Source organism: Emys orbicularis, chromosome 8 (assembly GCF_028017835.1).
Source record: "Emys orbicularis isolate rEmyOrb1 chromosome 8, rEmyOrb1.hap1, whole genome shotgun sequence".
In the NCBI taxonomy this organism is placed as follows: domain Eukaryota; kingdom Metazoa; phylum Chordata; order Testudines; family Emydidae; genus Emys; species Emys orbicularis.
In genome coordinates this window covers 90,753,922-90,781,539 of record NC_088690.1, presented here as the reverse complement: position 1 = coordinate 90,781,539, position 27,618 = coordinate 90,753,922, and the positions used below count along the sequence as shown (strand labels likewise).

Genomic DNA, 27,618 nt, shown 5'->3' with positions numbered 1-27,618 from the left:
GAATTGACGGGAGAGTGTCAGCCATCGACTTACCACAGTGAAGACACCACAGTAAGTAGATCTAAGTACATCGACTTCAGCTACATTATTCACGTAGTTGAAGTTGCGTAACTTAGATCAACACCCCCCCCCCCCCCCCGGCGTAGACCAGGCCTTAGCCACCTAACTCTCCCCAGGCATTGTATAGGGATCTTGAGCACCCGGTTCAGAGCTGTGGATTCCACTAGGTGGAAAGGCACTTACAGTTAGGCTTTGCAATGCTGAGCCTGAGTCCCTGGTGTCCCAAGGTGGCTGAACTTAAAATATTTCAGTCTAACCAGGAAAACAGATATTCATAAAATAATTGAATGTTTTTTTTATCACTCCAGTGGTCTCTTGACATGTTTTCACTGTGTTTGTTATTGTAGGTGCTTCAAAGAAAAGCTTTTAAACACAAGTTATTTCTCATTGTCACTGTCATTCTTAAGTGCAATGCAAACATGTCATACGCTTTCTGAAATAAAATTCAAGCAGAGTTTTTGTGTACAAAATATGTCTTTCAAAACAACGTCCCTGTTCATTCACTGTCGCCTTATTGAAAATAAACCTTTTATTTTAAACATGGTACATTTTGTAACAGAAAAACCAATATATGGTTACTCAGAGTTCTTCAGACAACAGCTGTAGGATATAATATAATGATAGAAAGTAGAGAACAGTATTTTGGCAGCTTTATGCTTAGCTGATGTTTTGCTTTTACTTTTTAATGGTATTAGGCTGTGAAGCTGCAGGACTTTCCTGCATCTGGTGATCCAAGACTACACAAAATTAGGCGGTGACAGTTTTCAGAATAAAGATCTTACCACCATTGCAATGCTAGGGGTAAATGCTAGTTCCACAGCTTAGCACAAATCACTTATTATTCAAATTCTTGTTTATGTGGTATTGTAAGCATACACTGCACTCCATTGTGGCTAAAAAATAACAAGTCCCTGTCCTAAAGACCTCACAGTCTAAGGCTAGGTCTACACTACGGGGGGGGGGGGGGGGTCGACCTAAGATACGCAACTTCAGCTACGTGAATAGCGTAGCTCAGGGGTCGGCAACGTTGGCATGTGGCTCGCCAGGGTAAGCACCCTGGTGGGCCGGGCCAGTTTTATTTACCTGCTGACGCGGCAGGTTCGGCCGATCGCGGCCCCCACTGGCCGCGGTTCGCCGTCCCAGGCCAATGGGGGCGGCGAGAAGCGGCGCGGGCGAGCGATGTGCTGGCCGCAGCTTCTCGCTGCCCCCATTGGCCCAGGACGGCGAACCGCGGCCAGTGGGGGCCGCGATCGGCCGAACCTGCCGCGTCAGCAGGTAAATAAAACTGGCCCGGCCCGCCAGGGTGCTTACCCTGGCGAGCCGCGTGCCGAACGTTGCCGACCCCTGGCGTAGCTGAAGTTGCGTATTTTAGGTCGACTTACCTGGCTGTGAGGACGGCGGCGAATCGACCGCTGCCGCGCCGCCGTCGACTCCGCTTCCGCCTCTTGCCGTGGTGGATTTCCGGAGTTGACGGCAGAGCCATCGGGGATCGATTTTATCACGTCTTCACTAGACGCGATAAGTCGATCCCCAATAGATCGATTGCTACCCGCCAATCCGGCAGGTAGTGAAGACGTGCCCTAAGGCACAGATGCAGCAAGGTATTTAAGCATATTGAATGCTTGCTAAGAAGTACTGAGGACCTTCAATCCCCATTAACTTCAAATGGAGTTGAGGGCACTCAGCAGCTTGCAAAACTGGGGTCTAAAGAGAGAGGGATCCAGAATAATACAATACAGAATCATCATCAAAGATCTTGCCACAGATTTTGAGTTTCATCATCTGGCACTTTTTTCCTAATTTACAGGAGAAAACAGCCTTTGAAATGAAACTAGCTCATGCGCAATTCTGTGTCACTTTTGAATACTAAGTCTATCTATATTTGACCATCAAAACCATAAATGCTGCATTTCCCAACTCTGTGTGTTCATCGTTACAAGGTAGGGGATCATTAGATCTGTCAAATAGCACATGATTCATTTTGATTACAAAATAAACTACAAGATATTTATTTAGTGAGTGAAAGTCCTAGGATGCTATATCCTTTTGTACTGCAGTTGCTTTTTCTCCATATCCCACTGAGTATATTTTTTTCAGATAATGAAACTATTTTTTTAAGGTTTCCAATCCAGATTTCTATGTGGCAAATGCTTTAATTAAGATTGATATATTCCATTTGTTTAGTTTTGAAGCTTGGATGTGGAAGTTTTAACTTAAACTGCATTGCCCTCTAGTGCTGTTATGTGTCAGGGCTCCAGTGATGTCATTAGAGCAGCCAGTGTAAGCAAAGGCAGGCACTCCATGCAGAGCTGCCTAAATGCTTACAAACGCTTCTTGGAGACGCATGTCATAACAGCTAGGCAGGGGCATCCTTCCAACAAAGCCACAAATGCACACGAGAGGATAGTAAACCAGCCTTTTGTTTCAGAGACCTCATGATCCAAACTGCTACTCAGTCCAAGAGTTCCATCTGCTAATTTCTGTTTAAATGAATTGACATGGAAAATTAACCAAGTTGAGCATCCTATTACTTTTTGACAAGCTTCAGAGGATTTCATGCTGTGCAAACTCTGCATGCTGGTGGCTCGTAACCTACAGCGGCGATGAGTTCTCACGCTGAAACTGGGCTTTGCCTTGCAGCAAGTTCTTCAGTGGAGAGATAACTTTCAACAGACCTGAAGCACTTTTGTGCATTGTCCAGGGGATCCAATTACAACTTGCTATGGAGCATGATTTTTAAGATGAATACCTACCTTGATGATAACTATAATTCATCATTACCTGGATATTTGGACTACTCTGTACTAAGTAATGGGAGTCTCACTGAAAACAACTCTAATCAGTCAGCAAGCAATCTGAATTTACCTGCCTTGGATATCACTAGGGCTATAATTGTGGGGCTTGTCCTAGGTGCCTTCATACTTTTCGCTATAGTAGGTAACATCTTGGTAATTCTCTCTGTAGCTTGCAATAGGCATTTAAGAATCCCTACGAACTACTTCATAGTTAACCTCGCAATAGCAGACTTGTTGCTGAGTTTTACTGTCCTTCCATTTTCTGCTACACTAGAAATTCTTGGCTATTGGGCTTTAGGGAGGATATTTTGTGATATCTGGGCAGCGGTTGATGTGATGTGCTGTACTGCTTCTATCTTAAGCCTGTGTGCAATTTCTATAGATAGATATATAGGGGTGAGTTATTCCCTTCAGTATCCGACTTTGGTAACTAGGAGGAAAGCAATTCTTGCCCTCCTAAGTGTCTGGGTCCTCTCCACGGTAATCTCCATTGGACCTCTTCTGGGATGGAAGGAACCAGCACCTAAGGATGATAAAGAGTGCCGCATCACTGAAGAACCTTTCTATGCCTTGTTTTCTTCTTTGGGGTCATTTTACATTCCTTTGATTGTCATACTGGTGATGTACTGTAGAGTCTACATAGTGGCCAAAAGGACAACTAAAAACCTGGAAGCTGGGGTCATGAAAGAAATGTGTGATTCCAAGGAGCTGACCTTAAGGATTCACTCCCGGAACATTCACGAGGACACTTTCAACAGCAGCAAGAGCAAGGGGCACCACCCCAGAAACTCCATAGCTTTCAAACTTTTTAAATTCTCTCGAGAAAAGAAGGCAGCCAAGACCTTGGGAATTGTAGTTGGCATGTTTATTTTGTGCTGGCTACCTTTCTTCATAGCTCTGCCTCTAGGTAAGTTGGGGATCAAGGGATGAGGGTCAATTGTTTATTACAGAAATGTTAGATAAAAATCAGCTGAATGGTGTCTAGATGCCATAAAGACAGATGCATTAGAACTGCAGATAGATAGATAGATAGATAGATAGATAGATAGATAGATAGATAGATAGATAGATAGATAGATAGATAGATAGATAGATAGAACTACATCATAATTTCCCTCTGACACTGTTCTTGCTGAAAGTCATGCAAAAACTTTGCAGTGTCTTGCAGCCTGCAAGAAATCAGCTCAGTTGTCAGGTAGACAGATGGCACATGGATAAAACCTTCACATATTTTTTCTTAACACTTTATATTAAGGTTCCATTTATAAGTGTTTTATTTTAAAATGTTTTATGGACATTTTTGTGGCATGCTGAATAGCAAAAGTCATGAATTGAACAGATGCAGGCAGCCCATTCAGATGTCATACAAAGCTTTTTAACATGTTATACTGTCAGCTGTTAATAATACAGACTAGGTTGTAACATTTTTAGTAGAAATGGCCTGATCCAAAGCTCTAGATCCAAACACCTCTGAACTATGGGGCATTCAGAATCTAGATCTGGATCCATACACTGTGACTTGACTGCGTCTCTTCTTTTGGGGTCTGATCCAAAGCCAAGGGAAAGTCTCCCATTGATTTCAAAGGGCTTTTGGATCAGGCCCTTGAAGAGGCTGCAGCTGGAACTTCTAGCAATCAATTCTTTTACTTTTAAATGCTCTAAAACTATGTACATTTAACTGAAAATGTTACCAAAGCATCCTACATAACCTTACACAGGGCTGCCTTCCTGAAATCCTTTCGACATTCTCCCTTTTTGTCTGTAATATTATTCACCACCTTGAATCAGCATCACAGCACAACATCTCACAACCTGTTAGCACAGAATTCTTAAAACTTCTTCTCTAAAATCTCTGTCCAAAATCAGCTGTTACGCAAAGCAAATGATCCTACTGGCTAACTATGAAAGAAGGTGGAAAATAACCTTCTCGGTGTTCTGTGTCTCATATTTACTTAGTCACTGTAAAACAAAATATTTCTAATCCAGTCATTGTGGTAAGCTAAAGAATTTGTTTATACATTTCACCTATGGTCCCCTGACTCCTGCTGAACAAATTGTCTCTAAACTGTGTCAAAGATCTAGGGATCCTGGTTAAAAGTTTTAAGTTTATCATTTTTACTGGATCAAACTATGGGTGTGCTATTCTCTGTGCTAGATTCTCAGCTGGTGAAAATTGGGAAGATCTGTCTCGATGTGTCTAAAATTAATCATATAAACACCTACATAGACATAAGGTTACCGGTGTGACAAACTCACAAGGGCAGGGAAATTCTGAGTTAAGGTCTCCTGACCTCAGCCCCCCTGATGTCAAACGCTGTCCTCTGTCAGAGAAAGTTCCACCATACTGGATAATGCTACCGATCATTGGGAAAATACGTATGTCATCCATACAGGGTAGATGTGTTGTGCAAAGCATGTTTACAAAGTACAACATTACAGTCTAGATATAAAGAATCTCCAAACTCAGGCAGTAGAATCCAGTGGTTCAGGACCCTCTGATAAAGTAAATTAGCTCAGTCCCTTTGTGCTTAGATTGCTGTAGGAACCTTACAAAAAATCACTGCTATATCCTGGCATACTTAAATGTAAAGGGACAGATCCTCAACTAGGGTGACCAGATGTCCCGATTTTATAGGGACAGTCCCGATATTTGGGGCTTTTTCTTATATAGGCTCCTATTACCCCCGACCCCTGTCCCGATTTTTTACACTTGCTATCTGGTCAGCCTATCCTCAACTGGCATAAGTGTAGCCTTTTAAGTCAGTAGCTTCACTTGCTGATTTTCACTAGCTGAGGACCTACCCCAAAATCATAGTAACAAGAGTAGTATAGATATGGAGTCAAGAGAGGCCATATTTTGACATGTCTTCATTTTGCCTTGAGAAAGGTTAAAAGCCGCTGCAGGCTCCCTGCTCACCCATGGGATGGCTAATGAATTATTGCTTAAGACACTTGAGTGAGGAATTTAAAACATCAATTCACCTGTTGTCTCAACCATGAGCCCAAGATGTTGCAAGTGGAGTGACAGATCAAAAAGTCTCAACACTGTGTTTGGAGACACAAAGATTCAGAGATGAAAGCAGGGGCTGAGGAGAAGCTATCTGGCTGAAAACAGCTGTTCTGGCACCTGGGCTCTAAGGCCTGACCCTGCAAGGTGCTAAGCTTCCACAACTCCCATTGAACAAAATGAGGAGTTGAGAGCACCTCACCGGATTGGGATACTGAAAGTGCTGCTACTTAGATCAGTTATGAGATGTTTTTTGCTGTCAGTATCCATTCCTGTTAGAGGGTATACATACTCATCAGTACATTAGAATAGCAATCCAGTCGTCTGTGTCTGCAACCTCATCTCTCTGCCAGCCCACTGCAGGAGCCCAAATCCTTGTTCAATGCGCTGATCCCCAGAAAAATGTTAGCCAAGCCTATTTAACTGCTGTGTACTTTTCTTCTTATTACTTTTTCAATTGTTGCTAATCACCAGAAACAGAAGGTGTATCAGGTCGTAATTCACCTGATCTTCCTTAATTCATTCAGAGATGTCACAATCCTATTTGTTTGACAATACATAGTTGTTCCACATTGATGGATGGCCATTTAGATTCACCTCTGCAGTGCTTTGAAAATGCATAGAAGTTAAAGGTGAAAAGGGCCTGTTATGTCAGCCACATCCCATAAGAACATAAGATCAATACAGGATTGTTATCTATGGTACGTTTTCTGCTGTTGGGTCCAAACTAGTTTTTAAAGCAGCTTCTTCTACTTCCCTGCAAGTTTCTCTTTATAGTTCAGCCTACATTTTCCCTTTCCGAAGTCCAACCCGTTATTTCTAGTCATAGCTACATGCACACGCCTTTGCAATCATCCGGCTTTCCCCTCCTGATTCATTCAGTGATGACATGACCCCACAATATACATGGATGTAAAATAGAGCAATTCTGGATTTGCAGTCATGTAAGACTGATCAGAATCTGACCCAATGCATCTTGAAACACTTTACAACGGTACAGTTATGCCTGAATCCTGGGACACTGAAAAATGTTGCCTTGACAAATGATTCTGCTTGTATGTAAATAAGCTCTTTTTTTCTCAAAAGTTCCTCCGCTCCTGCTGCTTGTTCCCCAGCTAAAGTTCTAATCCTTTGGTTGTGACATTGCAATAATTTCCACAGCTACCTGTTGTGCTGTCCCAAACAAAGGATTATAACATTGGCGCACCGGGGGTGGGAATACGCAGCAGGATCAGATGAATTCTTGAGAAACAAAGATTTTGTTTTAATAAATGTGCTCCTTGTAATAAAGAATAAAGGAAGAGAAATAATATTTCGCATTTACAGAGTGCTTTTCAACCAAAGACTTCAAAGCACTTTACAAAGGTGAAAAAGTACTGTGCTGATTCTACAAACAGAGAAATTAAGGCACAGAGGTTGTGATTTGTTACATATCATACAACCAGTCACTATAGAACCCTGATTGCTTGACGCCCACACCTAGCTCTAACCACTGGACCATGCTGCTTCCAGCACTAAGCATAGGATGATGCACGCACCAGAATTGTTTCCAAACAGAATACTGTGCAAAGTTTTTTTTCCCCATGAGGTACCAGCTGTTCTTTCATGTAAATAAGGCCTACATTATATCCCTCTTGTGCATGTTTATAAACACTCAGTTTATATAGCCAGCTATCCTGCTATTCAAAATTATGTGTGATGCAGTATAATAAATAAAATTAAGGCATATATGCTGTCAAGGCAATTGGTAGCTCCAGAAACTCAGCAACATAATTTCAAAATGTAAATATCTTGGTTATTTCAAAATAAATATTTCTTTTTTTCACCCAAAAATATTCAAAGGCATCAGGAACATATTAAACACTCACTGTTGAAAAATGTCAAATAAAAATAGACAACTTTTAGCTAGAGTAGTGGGAAAAGAAGTCTGAAACCATTGGTGATCCAGACCCTCTTTTACATAAGGTGGAACCAATTTTGAGCCATTACATGTATAAAAAGAAATGCATCCAGGGTGAAAAGGCTCTATATGGTACAGCAGGGCTACAAGTTGCAAGTCAATGCTATTTCTATGAGGTGAATTATTAGTCAGAGCTTTCCAAAGAAGTGTAAATGAATTAGGCGTCCAACTCACAATTTGACCAATACGCGTTTGGCACCCAGTATCTGCAGGCTCCTTTGAAAAGCCCAGCTGTAAAGCTTATACACGACATAACATATGTTGCAAGGAAAAAAGCCACCACCAGCACTAAAAATTATTAACATGTAAGACACAAGTCCTGCAACTTGACTTCACTGGGGCTCCAGACAGGTACAAGGAGTCTACCCATTGCAGGCCTAAATAAACTCGGATTCTGCAACCACTGAAATGAGATGCAAAATTCCCACTGACATCAGTGGCCGCAGCATGAGAGACCAGATATGTAAAAGAAAACAGCAATAATGTTACTTTCAAAAAAGCCTTTTTTTAATAGGCTTTTTAAATCGGACAATAAAATAAGTAATAATATTAGGGGTCCTACAAGCAACCAATAAGTACAAAGTTACAATGTAAGTTTGTGTTATTTGGGGCCTGATTCTGCATTCCCGGTGCACCAGGAATTGAGGATCAGGTCTCACATCTTTCCATGGAAATCATATTTTATCAAAGGTTTTAGGTCTAGTCCTGGCTTTGTATGTAGGCTCCTAAACGCTTTAGGCCTATATCTTCCTATAACCCTCTTTAGTCTAGCTGTTTAAGATTGGTGTCCTCAAGTTGCCAGTTCAGTGTCTAATAGCATTTCAGCCCTTTAGAAAAGCAGTAGAATAGCAATTTAATCCCTTTAATAGCAAATTAAAGCTCTTTAGAATAGCAATTTAATCATATGCTCAGTTTCAGCCCAAATCTTTGGAATAAAGTTCAATAGCTCAAATTGTAGGACAAAACAGTTCAGTCTATTCTCTGACCAATGCACATGAGGCCAAAGATCATGATGGACAGTTACTGCAGAGGCCCAGCACACGTTGCCATGTATGGAGTACTTACCCTTCTCAAAATGATTCATTGCAGCACAAGGCCTACGCACCACTCAAGTTCCACTTAAGCCCTATTCAGACCCTTCTGCACAGTGGTGAATTTCATCCAAAATACCCAAAGCAATTAGTTACTTTGCTTGTAATGTTTTATTTTCAAAGCAAAGCTGTTTGTCAGAACACCTGAAATTGTATGAACATCCAGAGATTAGTCACCTAAAGATAAACATCAGCACTAAACACTACAAATTCTAAACAGACATCGCAGGATAAGAGAGGCTCTGATTTCTGGTGATACCAACTGGCCTCAGTAAAAATGATAACAAATCTCAAGAAGGGAGGTAATATGGATATCTTCTTATTTTCTAGGGCAATATATTTCTCTGTTGTTGGGAAGGCTCATACTTTATTGAGCCAGAAGATTCAAAGGAGAAATATGGGGATTTAGCCATTGGGCAGCTATTAAACTTAAACAGAGGAAGGAATTGATTTTTCTAGTGAGGAATATTGCTATCAACACCCAGCAGAGCAATGGGCATATGTCCTGATCCTGCAGATGTTGTGAACGTGTGTAACTTTACTCACATCCTATTGCCTTCAGTGAGATTATTCATGTGAGTAAATTTATACACATGCCCAAGTGCCTACCGGATCAGTGCCATAGTAGCTGTATGGGATAGGTACTTTTTAATGCAAAAATGGACAGATCTATTAAATGAAGGTCAGGGGCAAGAGTACAGGGTTTAGCACCATCTGAACAAATGGCCTGATCCCAAACCCATTGAATGCTATGGGGATATTTTGTTATTTCAATGGCTTTGGGATTGAGGCCTAAAAACCTGTGCACTAACCTGCTTAATTAAAAAGCCATGATCATCAAGGTGTGAATATCAGAATTTAGAATGGAAGCCAAGATAGCCTCTCTATAGCTCTCCTATTAGGTCTCCCAGCTAGAGGGTTATCCTTTACCAAAGAGATATCCAAGAAAGAATGTTTAGGCCATACATCAAGAATAAGAAGTTTTAAAAAACTGTTTATAAAGCAAGCCGAGTACTTGAAAATGCATAAGTGTAATAAATGAAATGTCTGCAGACTTAGATTAGCTTTTCCCTAATCAACTAATCCTTTGCAAAACAAGAGCAAGCCCTGGCCATATCCTATCCAGTTAGCCAGCTGCAAAACTGTTTTATTCTGGCCAAAAATAATAAGATCAGACTCCTGTCCCCATTTAACTCCCAATGGCTTCAATGGGAGAAAGGTTAGGCCCTAAGAACATTATATTAGAATATAAAAATACCATAAATGAAAGTCTTGATAACAGGAGAGGAAGACAACTTAAACGTAAAGGCCCAGATTCCCAGCTGGTAGAAATCGTCATGGCTCCATTGGCTTCAGTGCAGGCGCACTGATTTACCCCAGCTGAGGATCTGGCTGACAGATTTCTATTTGCATTAAAGTTATTGCTTGAATTTCCCTCTATGCATTTTTAAGGACTGTTTTAACAGCATGTAAATAAAAGGGAGAATGAACTTGAAAGAATTTGTGCTATCCACAAAATGTCCTGTATTTCTGCTGATAGTTACAATATTACAGATGGGGCACAAAGAATTCCAAGTGGTATTTTATTTAAGATATTAGCTTCCTCTTTTCTTTCTTTCTTTCTTTCTTTCTTTCTTTCTTTCTTTCTTTCTTTCTCCCCAGAAGAGAAAGCTTCCATTGTCCTTCCTGTTACGAAATCATTCTTAGTACCTATTTTCAAATGGGCTATTGTACCATCACCTTGATCACCTTGATCAATCGGTCCTTCAGCCCTCGTATAGATTGTGCCAATCTTAAATTCAGATATCAAGCCTTTTATTATAACAATAATGCTTTGTAGTTTGACAGCATCTTTCATCTGAAGATCTACATACGTGGGCTGAATTGCAGGGTGGGGCCTCAGAGATGGCCCCATTCCCTAGATGGCATCATGGAATGTGCCAGCCAATGACTCTCTGTCATGTTAGGAGGGTTATCATTGGTCATTCCCAGTGCCTCTATTACATTCCAGGACTGAGTGGGTGAGTGGCAGGGGACTGACCATTAAAGATGTAGATGGGTGGGAGTAGAATCTTATCTACTCCATTCTGTCAATGCCTGCAGCATATGGGACATACAAGGACCATGTCAGCCACCACTGAAAAGTGAAGACAGGGCTCTGCTCTGGGCAGTGTTAGACAACAAATGGTAAAAAGGCCTGAACCCTGTCTACGCTATAGCTTCCACTATTGCATCCTCCAGTGAAGTTTTGGCCAGTGTGTAGACAAGTCCCTAGAGCTGGAGCCTTGTATAGTGCAGAATGAAATCATACTGTGTTTGCAAGGGTGAGTTGTTCACTTGGAATTTGACGCACCATTAATCACAGATAGATGATGTGGATGATAAGAGAAGGCATCTGAATGTGTGGATTTTAATTAGGCTAAGAGGACAAAAAACAAAGCTACTCCAGGCTGCCAGAAGGCAGGGACTACCCTTGCCAGAGCTTTTTGTCCTGTTTACCAAGGTATTAGTACAGAGAAGTGCTCTTTCAGAGTCTGATTCTGCATTCCCTGCACGCCCTGTACTCCCACAGAATTCCCTGAGGAGTTTGTGTGCGCAAAGAATACAGATCAGGCTCTATGTGTGTAAATGCTATTGGCTATTTAATGATGCTGACAATATTTATAGGTTTGCACAAGTTGCATTTCCAAATTATAACAGGATGGAAGCATGAGTATGCATCATTCATAAACCACTGAGACAGATAACAGAGCCTCTGTCTGTGACTTCAATTACCAAATGTTTGTAAACTAGGGATTTTTTCTGTTTTATATAAGTTTAGAGGAATGTAAACCAATATTGAATGTTGGAGGCAAAAAAATCAGGAGCTTCAGGAATCCAATTAACATTAAAAACTTGGCATGCTGATTTGGCCAAGTACATTGTAACAAGGACTACAGCAAACTAGCAAAGTTCAGCGTGTCTTCCTGCTTTTCATATATTCAGCACTTGCAACAGTTCTGGTAATAGCTAGCTTCCATGCTTCTCACTTATCCAATAAGAACCTAATTACCACACGCATGTAGTGTCTGCCCTTTACCCTTAGGCAAACACAATGTTAGTTTAACCTTTTATTGCTATTTAGCTTAACATTGCCTTTTACAGATAGGAAGCAATGACTTTCAACCCCATAAAAGCCAGTTTTTCTCACTGCTAGTGTAATGCCATAACTAACTACAGTAATAAAAACTTGGCTTTTAGTTCATCCTTATTAAGGGAGGCAGCATGAGATAGTGAGCAGAGCAGAAGATTGGAAAAGAGGTGACGGGTTCTAGTCTGGGCTTTGAGAATGACACATGGTGTGACACTGAACAAGTCTCTCTTCTAGAACACATGTGAAACACTTAGAACCATTTTCTATCAGAGAATGCATTGCCCTCAAAATTGAAATGCTTCATGAACTGCAATTTCACTAAGGAGCAAACCAGGAAAAAAAGTTCAGACAATGTCAAAACATCCCGTTTTGGCATTGTCGGAACAAACATTTCTTTTTTTTGGGGGGGGGGGGGGGGGGTTTGAAGCTACTTTTTGTTTCAATTTTTTTTTTAAATGTTGTACAATATCATACATTTTAATTGATCTGAAATGATTTTTTTTTTTAATTTTCTTTCATGGAGAATTTCAGAAGGTTCAGGTGTCTTTCCAATTTGGAAGGAAGCCAAATTTCAAAATCTTAAAATCCTTCGTGAAGTGGAATTTCCCTCTTCTGCTCAGCAATACACTCAGCCTCTCTGCACCTAGTAATTATATTTCCTACATCTACCCCTACAACACCACTAGGAAGTTTAAAAACTTAGGATCAGATTCTACCACCCACACTCAGAATCAGTAGTAACTAGCACCCCCAGCTAGTCCTAGCCTGTGGCATTCACACAAGAAGGTGACAGTGTTGTCTATAGAACCCTCCTGACTCAGTGTTTGGAACTTTGGAACTCTTGATTTTTCATTCATACTGGACTACGCTCCAACTCAGGTAGTTGCTAAATGCTATTGTGTGCTTTGATTTAATCTTTTAAAAAATCTATCCAGTGAAACTTTCTCACTATCAAGTTATTCTTTCACATTACATTTCTCTGTAAGAAGTGCGCTATTACCAGAACGGCAATTCCAGATCATCATCCTACTTTTGTATGAACAAATGATTCCCATTTGTTCCTATAAATGACAACAGATAGATTTTTCTCTAAGTGGGCCCCAGTGTATATGAAACCAAATGTATAAGATTTTTTTAATATGGTCCCTTTATCACTTATAGCTAGAAAAGGTGACATCTGAGAACCTACATCCACCAAAACTTTGTTACTGTGTGATCATACATCTGCCAAAATAGCAAAATGATTAATCTCCAGTACTTCATCTGTCTGGCCAGAGCAGGTGTTTCTACTGTAATAATGAGTAATTAACCTATGTGTTTAAGACCACTTCAACATGTAATTAAAGATGGGTGCTAGGCTAATGGAAAATCATAAACTGTGAAGAGAAAAGGGTGATTAGAAAATAGAAAACTAGGAAGATGGAGAGAAAAACTAGGTAGGAGGGAAGAAGAGGGGGGAAGGAATAAATGATAAAAATGAAGAGAAGAAAGGAATAAGAGAAGAAAAGTGACAGAAAGCAGAAAATAGGAAGATAGAAAAAGAAACGCCGGGGGAGGTAAAGAGAAGGAGGAAAGGAAAAGAGGAGAATGCCAGTAATTTGGAATAAAAATGGTTTACAGTTTCCTACGGGCTGGGCACAAATGAGAAATATATAAGCACTCTTGGCAAATCTATATTCCGAGAACACCCATGCATGAAGATTATCAACCCACTTACATTAAAACAAGGTGTAAATCAATTGATATGTACCCAGAGGCTGCCTGGCTCTCAAGCCCATCACAGCAGAAATAAAATATATTCCCTGCACACAGGAGGAGATGAAAGGAAATGTAGCCACACAATTGAGGTCTATGATGTCATAAATGATGAACAGTTTGATTTATATGGTGTTCACAATTTATTTCCTTTTGCGTGAATGGAAATGGCATAATTAACTGCCTGGCATAAGCCAACTTCAACAGCATTTCCTTCGCAGACACGTCCTATATCTTAGGGGTTTAAACTGCTGCCAATCACTGCAGCATTTGAGCACCTTAACCAATAAAAAATCAATAGCAATAGCAAAGACCCTATTGAGCTTCATGGAGTCTCTGGCGTGTGCCCTCCTTTTCAGGGTAAAAACTCTGTTTGAGGTAGGGTTTTTTGGTTTAGTTTGGCTAGTCTAACTATTTACGCTCAGTTCTTTCCTACAAAAATGAGAACAGGACCCTCTCAGATGTACTGTATCCAGTAGAATAAATTTATCCTTTGTACTTAAATGAAGAGTCTTAACTTTGCCATCTTGCTGTCACACATTACAGGAATATAGTTACTGGTGGACTGAGGTAACAGGAAACTATTGAGCAAATATTTATACCATATTAGGCTGCTGAGAATGGATCTAGATCTTGGAGAAGAAATGCCCTTCCTAGAAATCTGCTAGTTAAGGTGTCAGCGGATCCACAAATAATTTTGTTTTTCTAGCTGTGATTATCCATACTCTGGAAATACTCCGATCTAGCTTTTAATGCAAGATACAGAATATGGCAGTGGTGATTATTGTTATATATCTGGCTTTTCCTGTAACAGACCAGATTGCGGATAAGCCTGAACAGCCAAGCCTGAACAGCCAATAATTTTAAAGGTGGTCTGTGTTGTTTTTCCAGACACAGAGTATTTTTAATGTTAATAGCTTTTACTTTAGATTAAAGGAAAACAAAAAAGCAAGAGAGAACATGAGAGATTACAGTGTTTGTGGCTCCTCTCTAGCAGGCTATATCTGAACTGTCCTCAATGTGAAGTTCGGTTATGTGTGTCAGGATTTGGCAAATCCAGAGGATCTTCCTACTGTTCGCCCTGCTGATTTAGGGCCTGATCCAAAGCCCACTGAAGTCCAAATCTCATTCAAAGGCTCCCATGGAATCAATGTGCAATAGATTAGGCCCCTAACATTGAGCCCCAATGTTTCAGAATGCTCAGATTTGGAGGGTCACTGCAGAGATGGGACTGACCACAAAGTTCTGACCTGCATCCAAGCTTTCCCAGTGTTGGAGGGTAGTTGCCCCCATGGTTTCAGCTCCAGCCCATCGCTACCTATTCCTTAGCAGTTCTGTGGGGAAAGGCTGGGTGTTCTTCTGTGTGTGCTGAATTATTTTCTATGCTTTGTTTTTCCATCTGGGAAAAGAAGAAGAATATAATCAGGTAAGAAAAGAAGAGCAAAAAAGAGAAAGGCGTATGTTTTGTATTGCACAGCCCTGGGTCCAGTACTGCAGTCCTTACTCAGGCAAAATCCCAGATGTTAACAGGAGCCGTGATGTGTACAAACTGCAGGATTGGACCCATTTTCAGGGGCTGAGCCTGGGTGCTATAAAAATAGTAGAACATAACAAAGTTATTTAGAGCTTGATCCTATGAAGTGCTCAGTACCTCTCAGTGTTTTCCAGGATCAGGCCCTTGATGAGGAACAGTCACCCTAGAGCTAGTGATAGGTTCATTTCAATTACCCAATGCTCTGCTGGTCTGATATGCTTCAAAATGTGTAATGACAGGCTAATCCCGTAGATTGTTTCCCACAGCCTTCGCCAATTTCACTGAGGGTGATTTACATAGTTTGACTGTAATAAACAGTTCATTAAAAACTGCTTGAAATGCTAATGACATTCTAATTGAAATTAACTTTCACTAGACAAAATACCTTTTAATTCCTAATTATGTTATTCACTTTTGTTCAGTCTCCTTCCAACCTGAATAGCTCTGTCATGTCTGGTGTGTACAGTTGGTAATGATTAGGGATTTTTTTTTTTCAAAATGCCATCAAAAACTATTCGACTGATCGAGTTCCTGGTATATTTCCTGTTCTGCATTATTACTGGATAAGGGGATTTGCAAAATGGCTAGAAGGGGAAGGTGTCAAGGCTGCAGACAGAGGTAAATCATATGCAATGCTATATTTAGTGAATCACAATATAAACCATCATAAATAAAATAAATATAAATAAATAAAATAAAAATAAAAAGAGAAGAAAAAATACATTCCCTGGCTGGGAAGTTATTGAACATGAAGTGCCAGGAAACAGTTAGTTTAGAGTGGGGGAGTTATTCTGGCTTCCCCATCAGGAATAAATCACTGACGAGATAATTATAGGCGACATTTTTTCAGCTATTCTGAAAGGCAATCTAAATCAGGACTGGGAAATATTTAATCTGTTTATCAGACTGTGATGGGAAAATAGCTAGAGATTAGAGTAGGAAATATTAGTTTGTTGTTTGGAGACTGTGCCTGGTAGGATTAGTTTTATTATTTTATCAAGGTACCAAAATAGCCCACAGTTGTTTCCTCCTGGCAGGTTAATTACAAGGTAAGGCATGGATGCATGATGAAATAAAAGGCATTGTTATACCAAGGAAGGGGCGGGGGGAAAGGGTGATGTTAAAAATATACAAGCTAATCAAAATATATTTTCCCTATCTTTACTGTCGGATAAGTGTCAAAGGAGCTCTGTGCAACAGTGGCCAAATTGTGCCCAGGACTGCACGATTAGAATGAAGTGGTTCATACAGAGGCCCCGATCAAACTAAATTTCCTAATAACAAAGGGTCTTCTATCTTTGTGGGAAATTCCTATTGATGTCTTTGGAGGTCCCACATGCAGAAGGGGGAGAGGATATGAAACCTGAGACACTTTCTAAAGTCCTGAAGGGAACATAAAGTGCACAGGGTGCTATTTGCCTACTCAAAGGCCGCAAGAGTAACTACCTTTGAAATGAAAAAAATCCAGCATCCACCCCCGCACATGAGGCAAGCCCGCCACAACGAGGGCCGGCACCAGCGTAGCAAGCAGGTGCCTGGGGCGGCCAATGAAGAGGGGGGCAGCACATCCTGCCATTCGGCGGCAATTGGGCGGCGGGGCCGTCACTCCCCCTCGGAGCGAAGGACCTGCCGCCGAATTGCTGCTGTAGAATGAAGCGGCGGTAGAGCTGCCGCCGATCGCGGCTTCTTTTCTTTTCTTTTCTTTTCTTTTCTTTTCTTTTCTTTTCTTTTCTTTTCTTTTCTTTTCTTTTTTTTTTTTTGCTGCTTGGGGTGGCAAAAACGCTAGAGCCGGCCCTGGCCACAACCGCAAGCCCCAACCACAAGGCATTCCACAACCCCCCCTTCACTTATAGTATCTGGAGAGATAACACATGGAGATAAGATTGATAACATCCCAGTCTCCTCGCTCTCCCAAGACTCAAACCCCCTCTCACGCACACGTGCAGTGAGCTTGCGTGTTCATGGGCAGACAGCTGCTGTATTTTCAACTGTTTTGATTTGTTATCACTTAAACTGTGGAAATGGGAACACGGCAGCATCTTTCGTTGGACACAGAAACTTTTAACATTAGATATTCCAGTGTATTGTGATAATAATGCCAATCTTTAAACCCACATACAAAAAAACCCTCGTCAGATTAAATTATTTTTCTGGCAACTGGCAAATCCATTTAAAAAACCAGCCAGGCCAGTCAACTACCAGTCAGGTAGTAACCCTAGAGGCTGCCCCAGCTATAGGCAGATGACTAGGCAGCAGCTGCGGAAGATAAGGCTTGTTGGGCTGGCTGAGCTCCAAGGAGCAGGAACCACAGCCGGGCTCCCAGGGAATTGCTCCCCACCCCCAGAACGGGTAACATCATAGCTCGGGGCTGCTTGAGCTCTGCGGGGCTTTGGCCACAAGTGCAGTGACCCATCCAGGTCCATGCTGGCAGCCAACCTACACCTGTCTCCTGCTGCCCCCAGGCAGTCTCTGGGCCCAGGTATCATCACTTCCCTACCACTGTGTCCGGGCTCTGGAGGCACTGCCGTGATGTGGGCTACGAGCCCGACAACAGGACACACAGGCGGGAAGATGTGAGTCTGTGGGGGGCTGGGCAAATGGTGTGGGCTGGGGTGGGCTGGGGGTGCAGCCAGGAGGTGCAGTGTGTGTGGGCCGGGCAGGGGACTGGCGGTGCGGGGCCAGGCCAGTGGTGTGGGGGCTGAGGTACAGAGACTCCCACTGTGTCCAGTGAGAAGGAGCCTGCTGCGTCTGTGTGAGAGGGATTGTTGTCCCCAGCCCAGGTTGCTTTGTACAGGGTAGGGGTCTGCAATACCCATTACCCATTACCCATGGGCTGAGAGCACCGGTGCTGGAACTGGAGGGGCCAGGGCAATGGCCGCCCACTTTTAAAAGCGGGAGGGCCATAAGCCCCTACTTTTTAACAAAATAAACATAAGCGCAGAATTCATGTCCCCCGCAGATTTTTTTACCCCCCGCAGAACAGATTCTCCTGGGGAGGTGCTGCAATTACACCTTTTGCCCACCAGGGCCTGCTGTGGCACCAGAAGAGAGGGCAGGTGGCTCATCGCCAGAGCAGCCAGCCATGGAGAGGGAGGGGGCACTTTGGCCTTGGCCTCCCCACTTCTACAACGTTGGCTGGGAGCTGCTCTGGCCAGTGCCTGACTGTCAGACTGCTCTCATCCCATGGGATCTGTCACTGGGGCCCAGCAGCTTCTGCCTCCCCAGGCCATTGTCTGCCCTGTCAGCCTCCAATGTGACTACCCGAGGTTTGGAGGTGGAGATGACAGCTGTGGGGGAGGCACTGGGTGCCTGCCACCAATTTTCTACAGAGGCAGGAGGGGGCAGCAGACTAAAGATTTGCCTAAGGCAACGGATTGTCCTGAGAAGCTTCTTTGTGTAGTGAATTCTGTCTTTCTAACACCAATCCTCACTTAAATAATGGATATATTTACTGAGGGCCAGATTGTCAATGGGCCTCCATTACTGCAACTGTAAAATTTGCTGGGTTGCAAAAAAAAAAAAAAGAAAACATTTAAATATTATCAGTAGTTCTGTATTGGGAACATAGGAGATGGACACACCCTAGATCATTGTGTGTGTCCCCATAGGAGCTGGACACAGTCCCTAGGCTCCCCACAGAGGACTAAACAGAAAGTGATACTACATTTGATCTTAGGCAACAGTAAGAGAAGAAACTGTGTTCAGTCTTTACAAGTTCAGCAGTAAGTTAACCAAATGTCTCAATCCCATTAGTGAGTGTCTGCGGGTTAGATTGCATCTATTGTTACAGTCATGCTTTGGGGCTGCTATGGAGCTCCCTACTCCACTGAGACTTTAGGGAAGGATTATCCTTCCCTCAGCTGCCAGGAGTGCAGCAGAAATGTACACAGTGCACCTAACTTTAGGACGGTGTAGCCTGCTCTGCCTGGCAGGGTTCCTCCTCCATCTTTGCCCTCTTTGGATTAGATTCTCCTCTGGGGACACACAAAAGTAGCAGTCCGTGCTCCTTTGAGCTCAGAGACTAAGGCTGTTACTGGCCCTTGCGTGGGACACGTAGGAACTTATTGGCGCTCTCATTACCCTGTGTGCCTGCACAAAGGTCAGGGACAATATGACCCTAAATAAAGAAAATAAAGCATTAAAATGTGGCAGGTTTAACCTGGTTTAGCTGATAACAAGCTCACAGTTTCTGGGCCAAAGGATGTAGTTTCACATCCCAAACCAGGTCTTGGGCTCATAATCCAAACTGACTAGAGCTAGAGGGGGATTCTATGGTAGAGGCATCATCATTCAGATGATCACTGAGTTTTCGTCAATATTCCCTCTCTGTCAGATAGCATGTGGGTTTTTGCTGATCTCACAATAACTACTGTATTTGTCCATGACCTCTGCACTGCCAACTGTAGGAATGACTCAGCAAAGTGCTCAACTTTCATTAATTTCAGGTGTCCTCAACTCTGCTTTGTGGGATTAGGACCTATCTGAGTCATTATTACAAAGTCTTATTGGCTACCCAGTATGGTACAATGATAAGACAATGGTTTTGGAATTTATGAGAGGTGGGGTTCTAATCCTGGCTCAGCAAGTCAGTTTGTCTCTCTGTGACTCAGTTTCCCCATTGGTAAAATGTGGATGATGATGCTTTGTAAAAGCACTTTGAGTTGACCCTATAGATGCAAAGTGCTGTGTAAAAGCAAAATAGTTATGTTTCTATTCAGGAATTTGTTAACTCTCCTTTGGTATGATAACATCTCTGTTTGCCAGTTCACCTTCAAAATAATTATCCTAACATCTAATATGTTCCTAAAACTATGCAGTAATCCTGCATTACATACTAAATGAAATTCTCTAGCCTCCAGGGCTGTTTTTACATATTTGTAAGGCTTGCATTGTTCAGATAAGAAGTCACTGGTTTTATACAACTGCTGAAAAAAGAGCTATTACCATACAGTTCTATAATTTAATAGCTCGAAGGATATCCACTTGTCAAATTAGTATCTCTTTGTTCAGAAAAGCATAATCTTGGGTGCTATTGTGTGAATAATGAATTCTAGGTGTTGTGTGCTATCTCCACGGGTCTAAGTCTTATAGTCAGAACTGTTTTTGTTCATTTTTGCAGCGGCTGTGGGAAATAAAATAAATACATTTGGAAACATAATAATTTAATCACCAATGTTTTAAATATCTATCTTTAATCTTGTTCCCATACTACTCAAAAAAAGCAATAGAGAAATATGCAAAACTCTCCTTCAAATGTTGCTAGACGTAGATCATTTTTTAAGTCCAAACCTCCACTTTCCAAATTGATATGTCTTCAGATCTATGCTGCTAAGCACTCGATTATGGATGGACTGCAGTACTGTAGTTGCTTTGTAATTTTTTTTTTTTTTTTTTAATTATCTGCCACGGTGCAGTGACATTTCAAGAACAAGAACTGAACACATGCTACCTCACTCAGCCAAGGATTCTGTTCTCAGAGCCTTGACTCAGTTAGGAAGTAATTCTCTTCACCCTTGTGAAGTTGCCCTTTTACATACGAGAACTCAAACTGACTGACTGGAGATTGTCATCAGTCAATATCTGAAAATGTGATTATCCTGAAAGTGTGTGAGAGAGACATGCCTGTTACCTTATTTCCTTAACTGTATACTATACACATTTCCACTAGCTCTTTCAAATATTACCCACTTTTTCAGTTTTGTTTTAACCTTTTCCACTGCTTTGTTTTAGACTTTGAGCTTTGTGTGTCAGTCTGTTGTATCGTATTCTGTTTATATGCAAGACAGCACATACAGACGCATCCCATTTATCTTTCCCCATACGTATAGCCACTCATCTCTTCTGTGGAGCTCCTCTTGTTTACTTACCCATAGGCAAAGTCTTTCCAGCAATCTTTCCTTCTTCTTTAACTATTATTTATTATTTACGGAAAAAGACACTGTCAAATGGATTATGTCCAAATTTTGTCCTGCCCCAAAACTTTAAAATCTGGTGGAGGAATTTCTTCTAGATTCTAAATGTTTCCAATATTAAATATATATATTCCAGTTTCTTGGGGGGAAGAGCCAATGTTTATGTAGGACCTGCACAACAATAATATGTGCTCTTCAGCGCCTTCATTGGTCCTACTGGTCCTTAATATCTTGAGTTCATCTAGACTTTATGGTGGTTCTGGAAAAAAAAATAGAGACACTTTAAAGGATAAGCCCCAGACTAGTTCTTCCATATAATCAGTTTTCATATTTGTGTAGTACAATCACAAAACTTTTTTCTTCAAATCCAAAGGAAAATATTTGTAATTATTGTTTAGAAAACGAATCCTGAAAGTGTTTGCGACTGAGTGTATGGGAGGACTTGGCGTATCTTGCCCATATTGGCCAGGGCCGGCTCTGGCTTTTTTGCTGCCCCAGGCAAAAAAGCCTCCGGCCGCCCCCCCCTCCCCCGCGGGGGGGGGCGGAGCCGGGGGGGGGCGGCGAGCCCCGGCGGGGGCTCCGCTCTCCCGCCGGGGGGAGGGCGGCCGGAGCCCCGGGGCGAGGGTGGCAAGCCCCGGCGGGGGCTCCGCTCTCCCCCCGGCGGCCGGGGACAGGGCGCGGGGGGGGGGGCAGGGCGGCGAGCCCCGGCGGGGGTCGGCTCTCCCGCGGGGGGGGGGGGCGGAGCCGGGGGGGGGCGGCGAGCCCCAGCGGGGGCTCCGCTCTCCCGCCGGGGGGAGGGCGGCCGGAGCCCCGGGGCGAGGGTGGCAAGCCCCGGCGGGGGCTCCGCTCTCCCCCCGGCGGCCGGGGACAGGGCGCGGGGGGGGGGGCAGGGCGGCGAGCCCCGGCGGGGGTCGGCTCTCCCGCCGGGGGGAGGGCGGCCGGAGCCCCGGGGCGAGGGCGGCGAGAGGGCGGCGAGCCCCGGCTGGGGCTCGGCTCTCCCCCCGGCGGCCAGAGCGCAGGGCGGCGAGCCCCGGCTGGGGCTCGGCTTTCCCCCCTCCGGCGGCCAGATCGCCGCGCCGCCCCCCTCCAGGTGCCGCCCCAAGCACCAGCTTGGTTGCCTGGTGCCTGGAGCCGGCCCTGATATTGGCTCAAATCATAAGCTTGGATCAAGTTTCACTAAGACAGTACAAGGGTTTCACACCCTTTTCATGGTTTATTCACTAGAAGCACATGAATGTGTGTTGAATCTTTCATTAAAAAGTACTTAATGCTAAGCAGACAGTCAATGTGTTTGCATTATTTTGGTTTGTCCGTTGGAAATCTTTTGGGTACTTTTCACTGTTTCTCCAGTGTTAGACTCAGTGCTGCATTTATCACTTCCTGCATTCATCACTTCCTGGGAGCTCCGGCAGATGGGAGGGAGAGACCTGCAGAATATTAGGGGCAGCACAATGGTTAGAGACTGGTTTGTGCACTGAAATGCAGTCCACTGCAGAAGGCATGAACAAAGAACTATGCGCCTTTTAAATTCCACTTAAACCCTCAGAGCTAGGGGAAGTAATGTGCTATTAAAACTGAAGATTACTTCCTGCCTCTGCCCAAAGCAAGACATGCTGACTCCCAGGATGTAATCTCCAGTTTGTCACTATTAATAGCACTTTACTTCCCCCTCTGCACCAGCTCAGCCATGCTGGTTGGTGCATGGAGGAAGGCAGGCTGAGGCATGAGCTGTGTTGCATGTGCTTCTCTCTCCCTAGCTTCATGGGAGTTAAGCTTGCTCAGCCCCTTGTAGTTACTATCAAGCCTACCAAGCTGACTGGAAAAGCTGCAGCTATGCTTATCTGAATGACATAGCTGTTCCACTACTAAATAGCACATAGCTGTGTCCATTAACCAGGGTTTTGCATAGCTTTGAGGTCTAGAGACCACAGCCTTTGCATTGCTGGGATAGATGGGGAAATATGCCTACAATCACATCCCTCCTGCCACAGTAAAGCAGTCTGATAGCTATTGCTGACTTGGGTGCTTTCATGGCTCAGATCATCTGAAACTGCTCCAGTGTAAAAGGAATCTGTTCTCAGAGCCTTGACATGTGGGTTCAGATGCATCTCTCCATTTTTAAAAGGCCTAGAAGAATCTAGTACCAGTTCCTGAAATTAAGCTCCCATATTGAATCCACCTACTCAGCTTGCTCCAGCTAGAAATATAAATGTGTGAACGGGGCCCATAATTTTAACTCAGAGCCTTCGGGCATTTGTTCAGAATGTTCCATTCCAAACTAAATTTCATTTTATTGAATTAATACATTAAATACATTAAATGCTTTGCTAATATTAGTTTTCTATGTAATAGGGTTACCATATTTAAAAAATAAAAAAAGAGGACACTCCACAGGGCCCTGGCCCCGCCCCTTTTCCTCCCCCGGCCCCGCCCCAACTCCGCCCCTTCCCCACCCTAACTCCGCCCCCTCCCCTGAGCACCCCGCATTCCCCCTCCTCCCTCCCAGCCACGCGAAAAGGGCTGCCCGAGCGCTACCGGCTTCACGGTTTGCCGGGCAGCCCCCAGACCCTGCGCCCCCGGCCGGCGCTTCCCCAGCGCAGCTGGAGCCCGGGAGGGGAATCGCCCAGCCAGGGGCGCAGGGTCTGGAGGCTGCCCGGCAAACCGTGAAGCCGGTAGCACTCGGGCTTCGGGCAGCCCCCATGCCTCCGGACCCTGCGCCCCCGGCCGGGCACTTCCCCTCCCGCGCTCCAGCGGCTGCTGTGCTCCCTGAACTCCTGGGCTCTGTAAGCGCCGAGCTGCCCGAGCGCTACCGGCTTCGGGCAGCCCCCATGCCTCTGGACCCTGCGCCCCCGGAGCCTGGGAGGGGAAGTGCCCAGCCGGGGGCGCAGGGTCCAGAGGCATTGGGGCTGCCCGAAGCCGGTAGCGCTCGGGCAGCTCGGCTCTTACAGAGCCCAGGAGTCAGGGAGCACAGCAGCCCCCAGCGCCCGCTCTAAGGTAAACCAGGGAGTATTTTTCCCGGACATGTTCGGCTTTTTGGAAATTCCCCCCGGACGGGGGTTTGATTACCAAAAAGCCGGAGATGTCCGGGAAAAACCGGACGTATGGTAACCCTACTATGTAACAACTGCAATAGTTGATTCAAGGAAATCATGTGATAGTGAATGGGAGGGGAAATATTCATGAGATGATCCCTCTGCTTGTGCTATAAAAATGTTGAGAAGCCCTGGTCTATGCAGACCTGTGTGACCTTTAACTGATTTCAGGCGTAAATAGATTTTGTATCTTTTTAATATTATTTCCTATTGGTGACTTCGATAACCTAGACAGGACAGGCAAGAACAAGTGCCCAAACTTAGGGCTGCCATAGCAAGTTTGTGGAAATGGCAAGTTATGTCTGAGCACAGATACGCACCAGGACGAGAAGCACAAAAGGACCTTGTGAATATAAATAGATCTGTCCCTATTGAAGGTGACCTACAAATGGCTCTCTGCAGTAGGAACTATCTCTTTGTGTTTTTTACAGTGCCAACAACAATGGGGCCCTGATCCTTTAGGTGCTACTGCAATATAAATAAATAAATAAATATATATACAGCGGTTGGGGGGGGAGGGGATTTAAATTGAATTTGTGCACCTTTTTGTAGCTGCATGATGAAAAAAGAAAATCAGGCTTCTTTATCCAAAAGAGTTTTTTTGGGAGGTGGGTTTTGTACCTTAGAAATATCAAGAATGTCAAGTTGACTTTAACTGAAGTGGCAAGGGTGATATAACTTTTTAACAAAGGCATCCTCACAGGAACGTCCATGAACATCATGGGTTCACCTTATTCTCTTTATTAAAGGCAGTCAGGACCAGTTATCTCAGATGCTTTCTCTGCTTGTTTTTCCCTGATAGGGTCTATGTTTTCTGCTTTGAAGCCACCTGAAACCATCTTCAAGATAATTTTTTGGCTTGGCTACTTCAACAGCTGCTTGAACCCAATCATCTACCCCTGCTCAAGCAAAGAGTTCAAGAGGGCTTTTATACGGATCCTGAAGTGCCAGTGCCGCCAGCGGAGGCGGCTGGGGTGGTGGGCCTACAACTACAGGAACTGGAACCAAGGCTCCTTCGAACGCTCCCGCAAGGACTCGTTGGAAGACAGCAGGAGCTTCCTAAGCGGCAGTCAGAGGACATTATCCTCAGCCAACCCGAGCCCCAGCTACCTGAGCAAAGTCACTCACCCTCCCATGGAAATGTACACGTTCCAGGAGTGGAAGAGCTCCAGCTCCTTCCTGGGCCCCCTACAGGAAGGCAGCAGGCGAAAGGACTCATGCCACCTCTTCACCTTCAAGCTCCCAACCGAGCACAACGGACATCTCGCTGCTGGCAGCCAAGCCTCGCCCAATGGGGGCTGCAAGACCATCTGTGACACACTGAACAGCACAGCTGACTGCAGAATGGCTGTTGAAATGAGCAAATTCTAAATGCTGTTCCCTGGATGCAGGAGGGCCTGGACTCTGGGCTCATCTGCACACATTAAGTTGGTTGGTGTTTAACCCAGGCAAAGACACGAACCTGCACCCAATCTAGACATGCTTGACATGGTGCCGGGAGGGAGTTCATCCAGGATGGCAGTAGCAGACAGCCTAATGTGAGAATATTGGCATAGTCCCACCACTGCAGGGAGATCAGTGCTCCAAGTTGATTGCCAGAGATGCTGCAGAAATTTGTGCACAATGCAGGGAAGGGCCCTATAAAGACAGTGATGTGCACTCAGCCAAATATTCAGCTCTGATGGAAAGGCTGTGGAGTAGCCAAACACACATAGCTATAGAAAGTTTATATAAGTAGAGAGAGAGAGTGTATCGTCAAGAGGAAGTGTGGTTTTATTTGTACCTCTTCAGGGTACCACCAGCTGCTTCTGGTTTTGCCTGTAAAAACCTTACCTGTTGGTGTACTTCACTGAACGCTAGCACTTTAGAAACCACAAACAATGTCAAAGATTAAAGTCACTTCACATGTATACATCACTTTTGTTTATTAATATCCAATTGGCATTCCAGGAGAGCCTCCTTTCCCACTCTCCCATTCATGCATGTGCGCGCAGGCTGGGGTGGGATCTCCCATCATAGCCACTGATATCCTTTGGGGCAGCGTTATGAGTTGCCGATGAGTTAAAAATGGAAGTGAACCAACTTGGCCAAACTCCCCTATCTTTTACCATGTTATTTTTTTGAAAGCTTAAAAACATCAGCAATGGTCAGGGCTCAGTATTCGTGCGCCAGCACATTAGTAATTGTCCTATAAGCTTACGGGCAACCAAAGGGTCTGGTTTCTAAAGCAAAACCCATAAATCACTCCAGATCCTTCATAAACAGCTTTGCAGACATAGCACAAAAGAGCACTGACCGCTGGAAGCACATAACCCAGCCTGAGAGCAAATATGCTGGATTTCAGTAAAACCCACTTGGTGCTTTTGGCAGTGTTTGGAAGTGACATTGCATTTCTAGTGACTTTTGCTTTGTCACTGAAATCAGAAATGGAAAAATCAAAAGGATGCAGTTATATGAGAGTCCCACTTTGCTTTGCATCCTTCAGCTCAATAACATGGTAATAACTGGGGGATCTCTGAGGACATCTTCTAATATGTTTTAACCCATGTTTGGAAGTTGTTTTCATCTCTTTCAATTAAGTGTGAATCATGAAACTAACGACTGTGAATTTTTACATAAAGTGGTACAAACCATGGCAACTGGTCTTTACTCCTTCCTTTGACCCGAGGCTTCCCTTATTAGGAATTTTAGCAATGTTTTTGTGAATACTGAAACAGAGGCTGAACCATAAACAGATGTGCGGAAAACACTTAACAGATGTTTTTACAATGTTGACTCCCATGAGAGCATTTCCCTTGGTTTCATTGCATATGTATATTCCCTCATTAGGTTGATGAAGATGGATGTGATCTGTGGTTGGGCCAAATATCCTCCAGCTCAGTGAGCAAAGATAGAGAAGTTTTGTGTCTAGGTCATCACATGCTCATATACTACAATGATGAGAGCCATATAAGTACATATACAGACTTAATGTACGGCACCTTGGGTCTGATCCTGATCCCATTGAAGTCATTGGCAAATCTCCTGTTGTGTTTAAATGGCCCAAACCTGCTCCTACTGAGTTGCAATTTCCTCTTAAAGGGACACTGCTTATTAAAATAGAAAGGATTTAAAAAATCTTTCCACTCTTTTTGCCACGCATTTATTTTTTGTATTCTACTCCGCTCAGAAAAGGAAGCTAGACTGGACGATTTTGCTTTCCGCTTGTGCTGCACTAGGATATTCCTGTTCTCTTTGATTTTCCCACAGTGCAGATGACTGTGTGGGGTTCTTTTGTGT

General features: G+C 43.7%; 1 protein-coding gene across 1 annotated transcript; it reads left to right on the top strand.

The window, feature by feature from the left end:
• Nucleotides 1-2,789: 2,789 nt before the first annotated feature.
• ADRA1B (adrenoceptor alpha 1B) lies at nucleotides 2,790-25,710 on the top strand. The gene is made up of 2 exons (XM_065409496.1): nucleotides 2,790-3,762; nucleotides 25,142-25,710. The coding sequence occupies exons 1-2, from the start codon at nucleotides 2,790-2,792 to the stop codon at nucleotides 25,708-25,710; spliced, it is 1,542 nt and encodes a 513-aa protein (XP_065265568.1).
• Nucleotides 25,711-27,618: the final 1,908 nt, after the last annotated feature.

Excerpts from the sequence above, each read along its gene's own strand:
- ADRA1B (XM_065409496.1), top strand. The coding sequence starts at position 2,790 with ATGATTTTTAAGATGAATACCTACCTTGATGATAACTATAATTCATCA. Across the intron at positions 3,763-25,141 it reads CTTCATAGCTCTGCCTCTAG|GGTCTATGTTTTCTGCTTTG; the intron begins GTAAGTTGGGGA and ends TTTCCCTGATAG.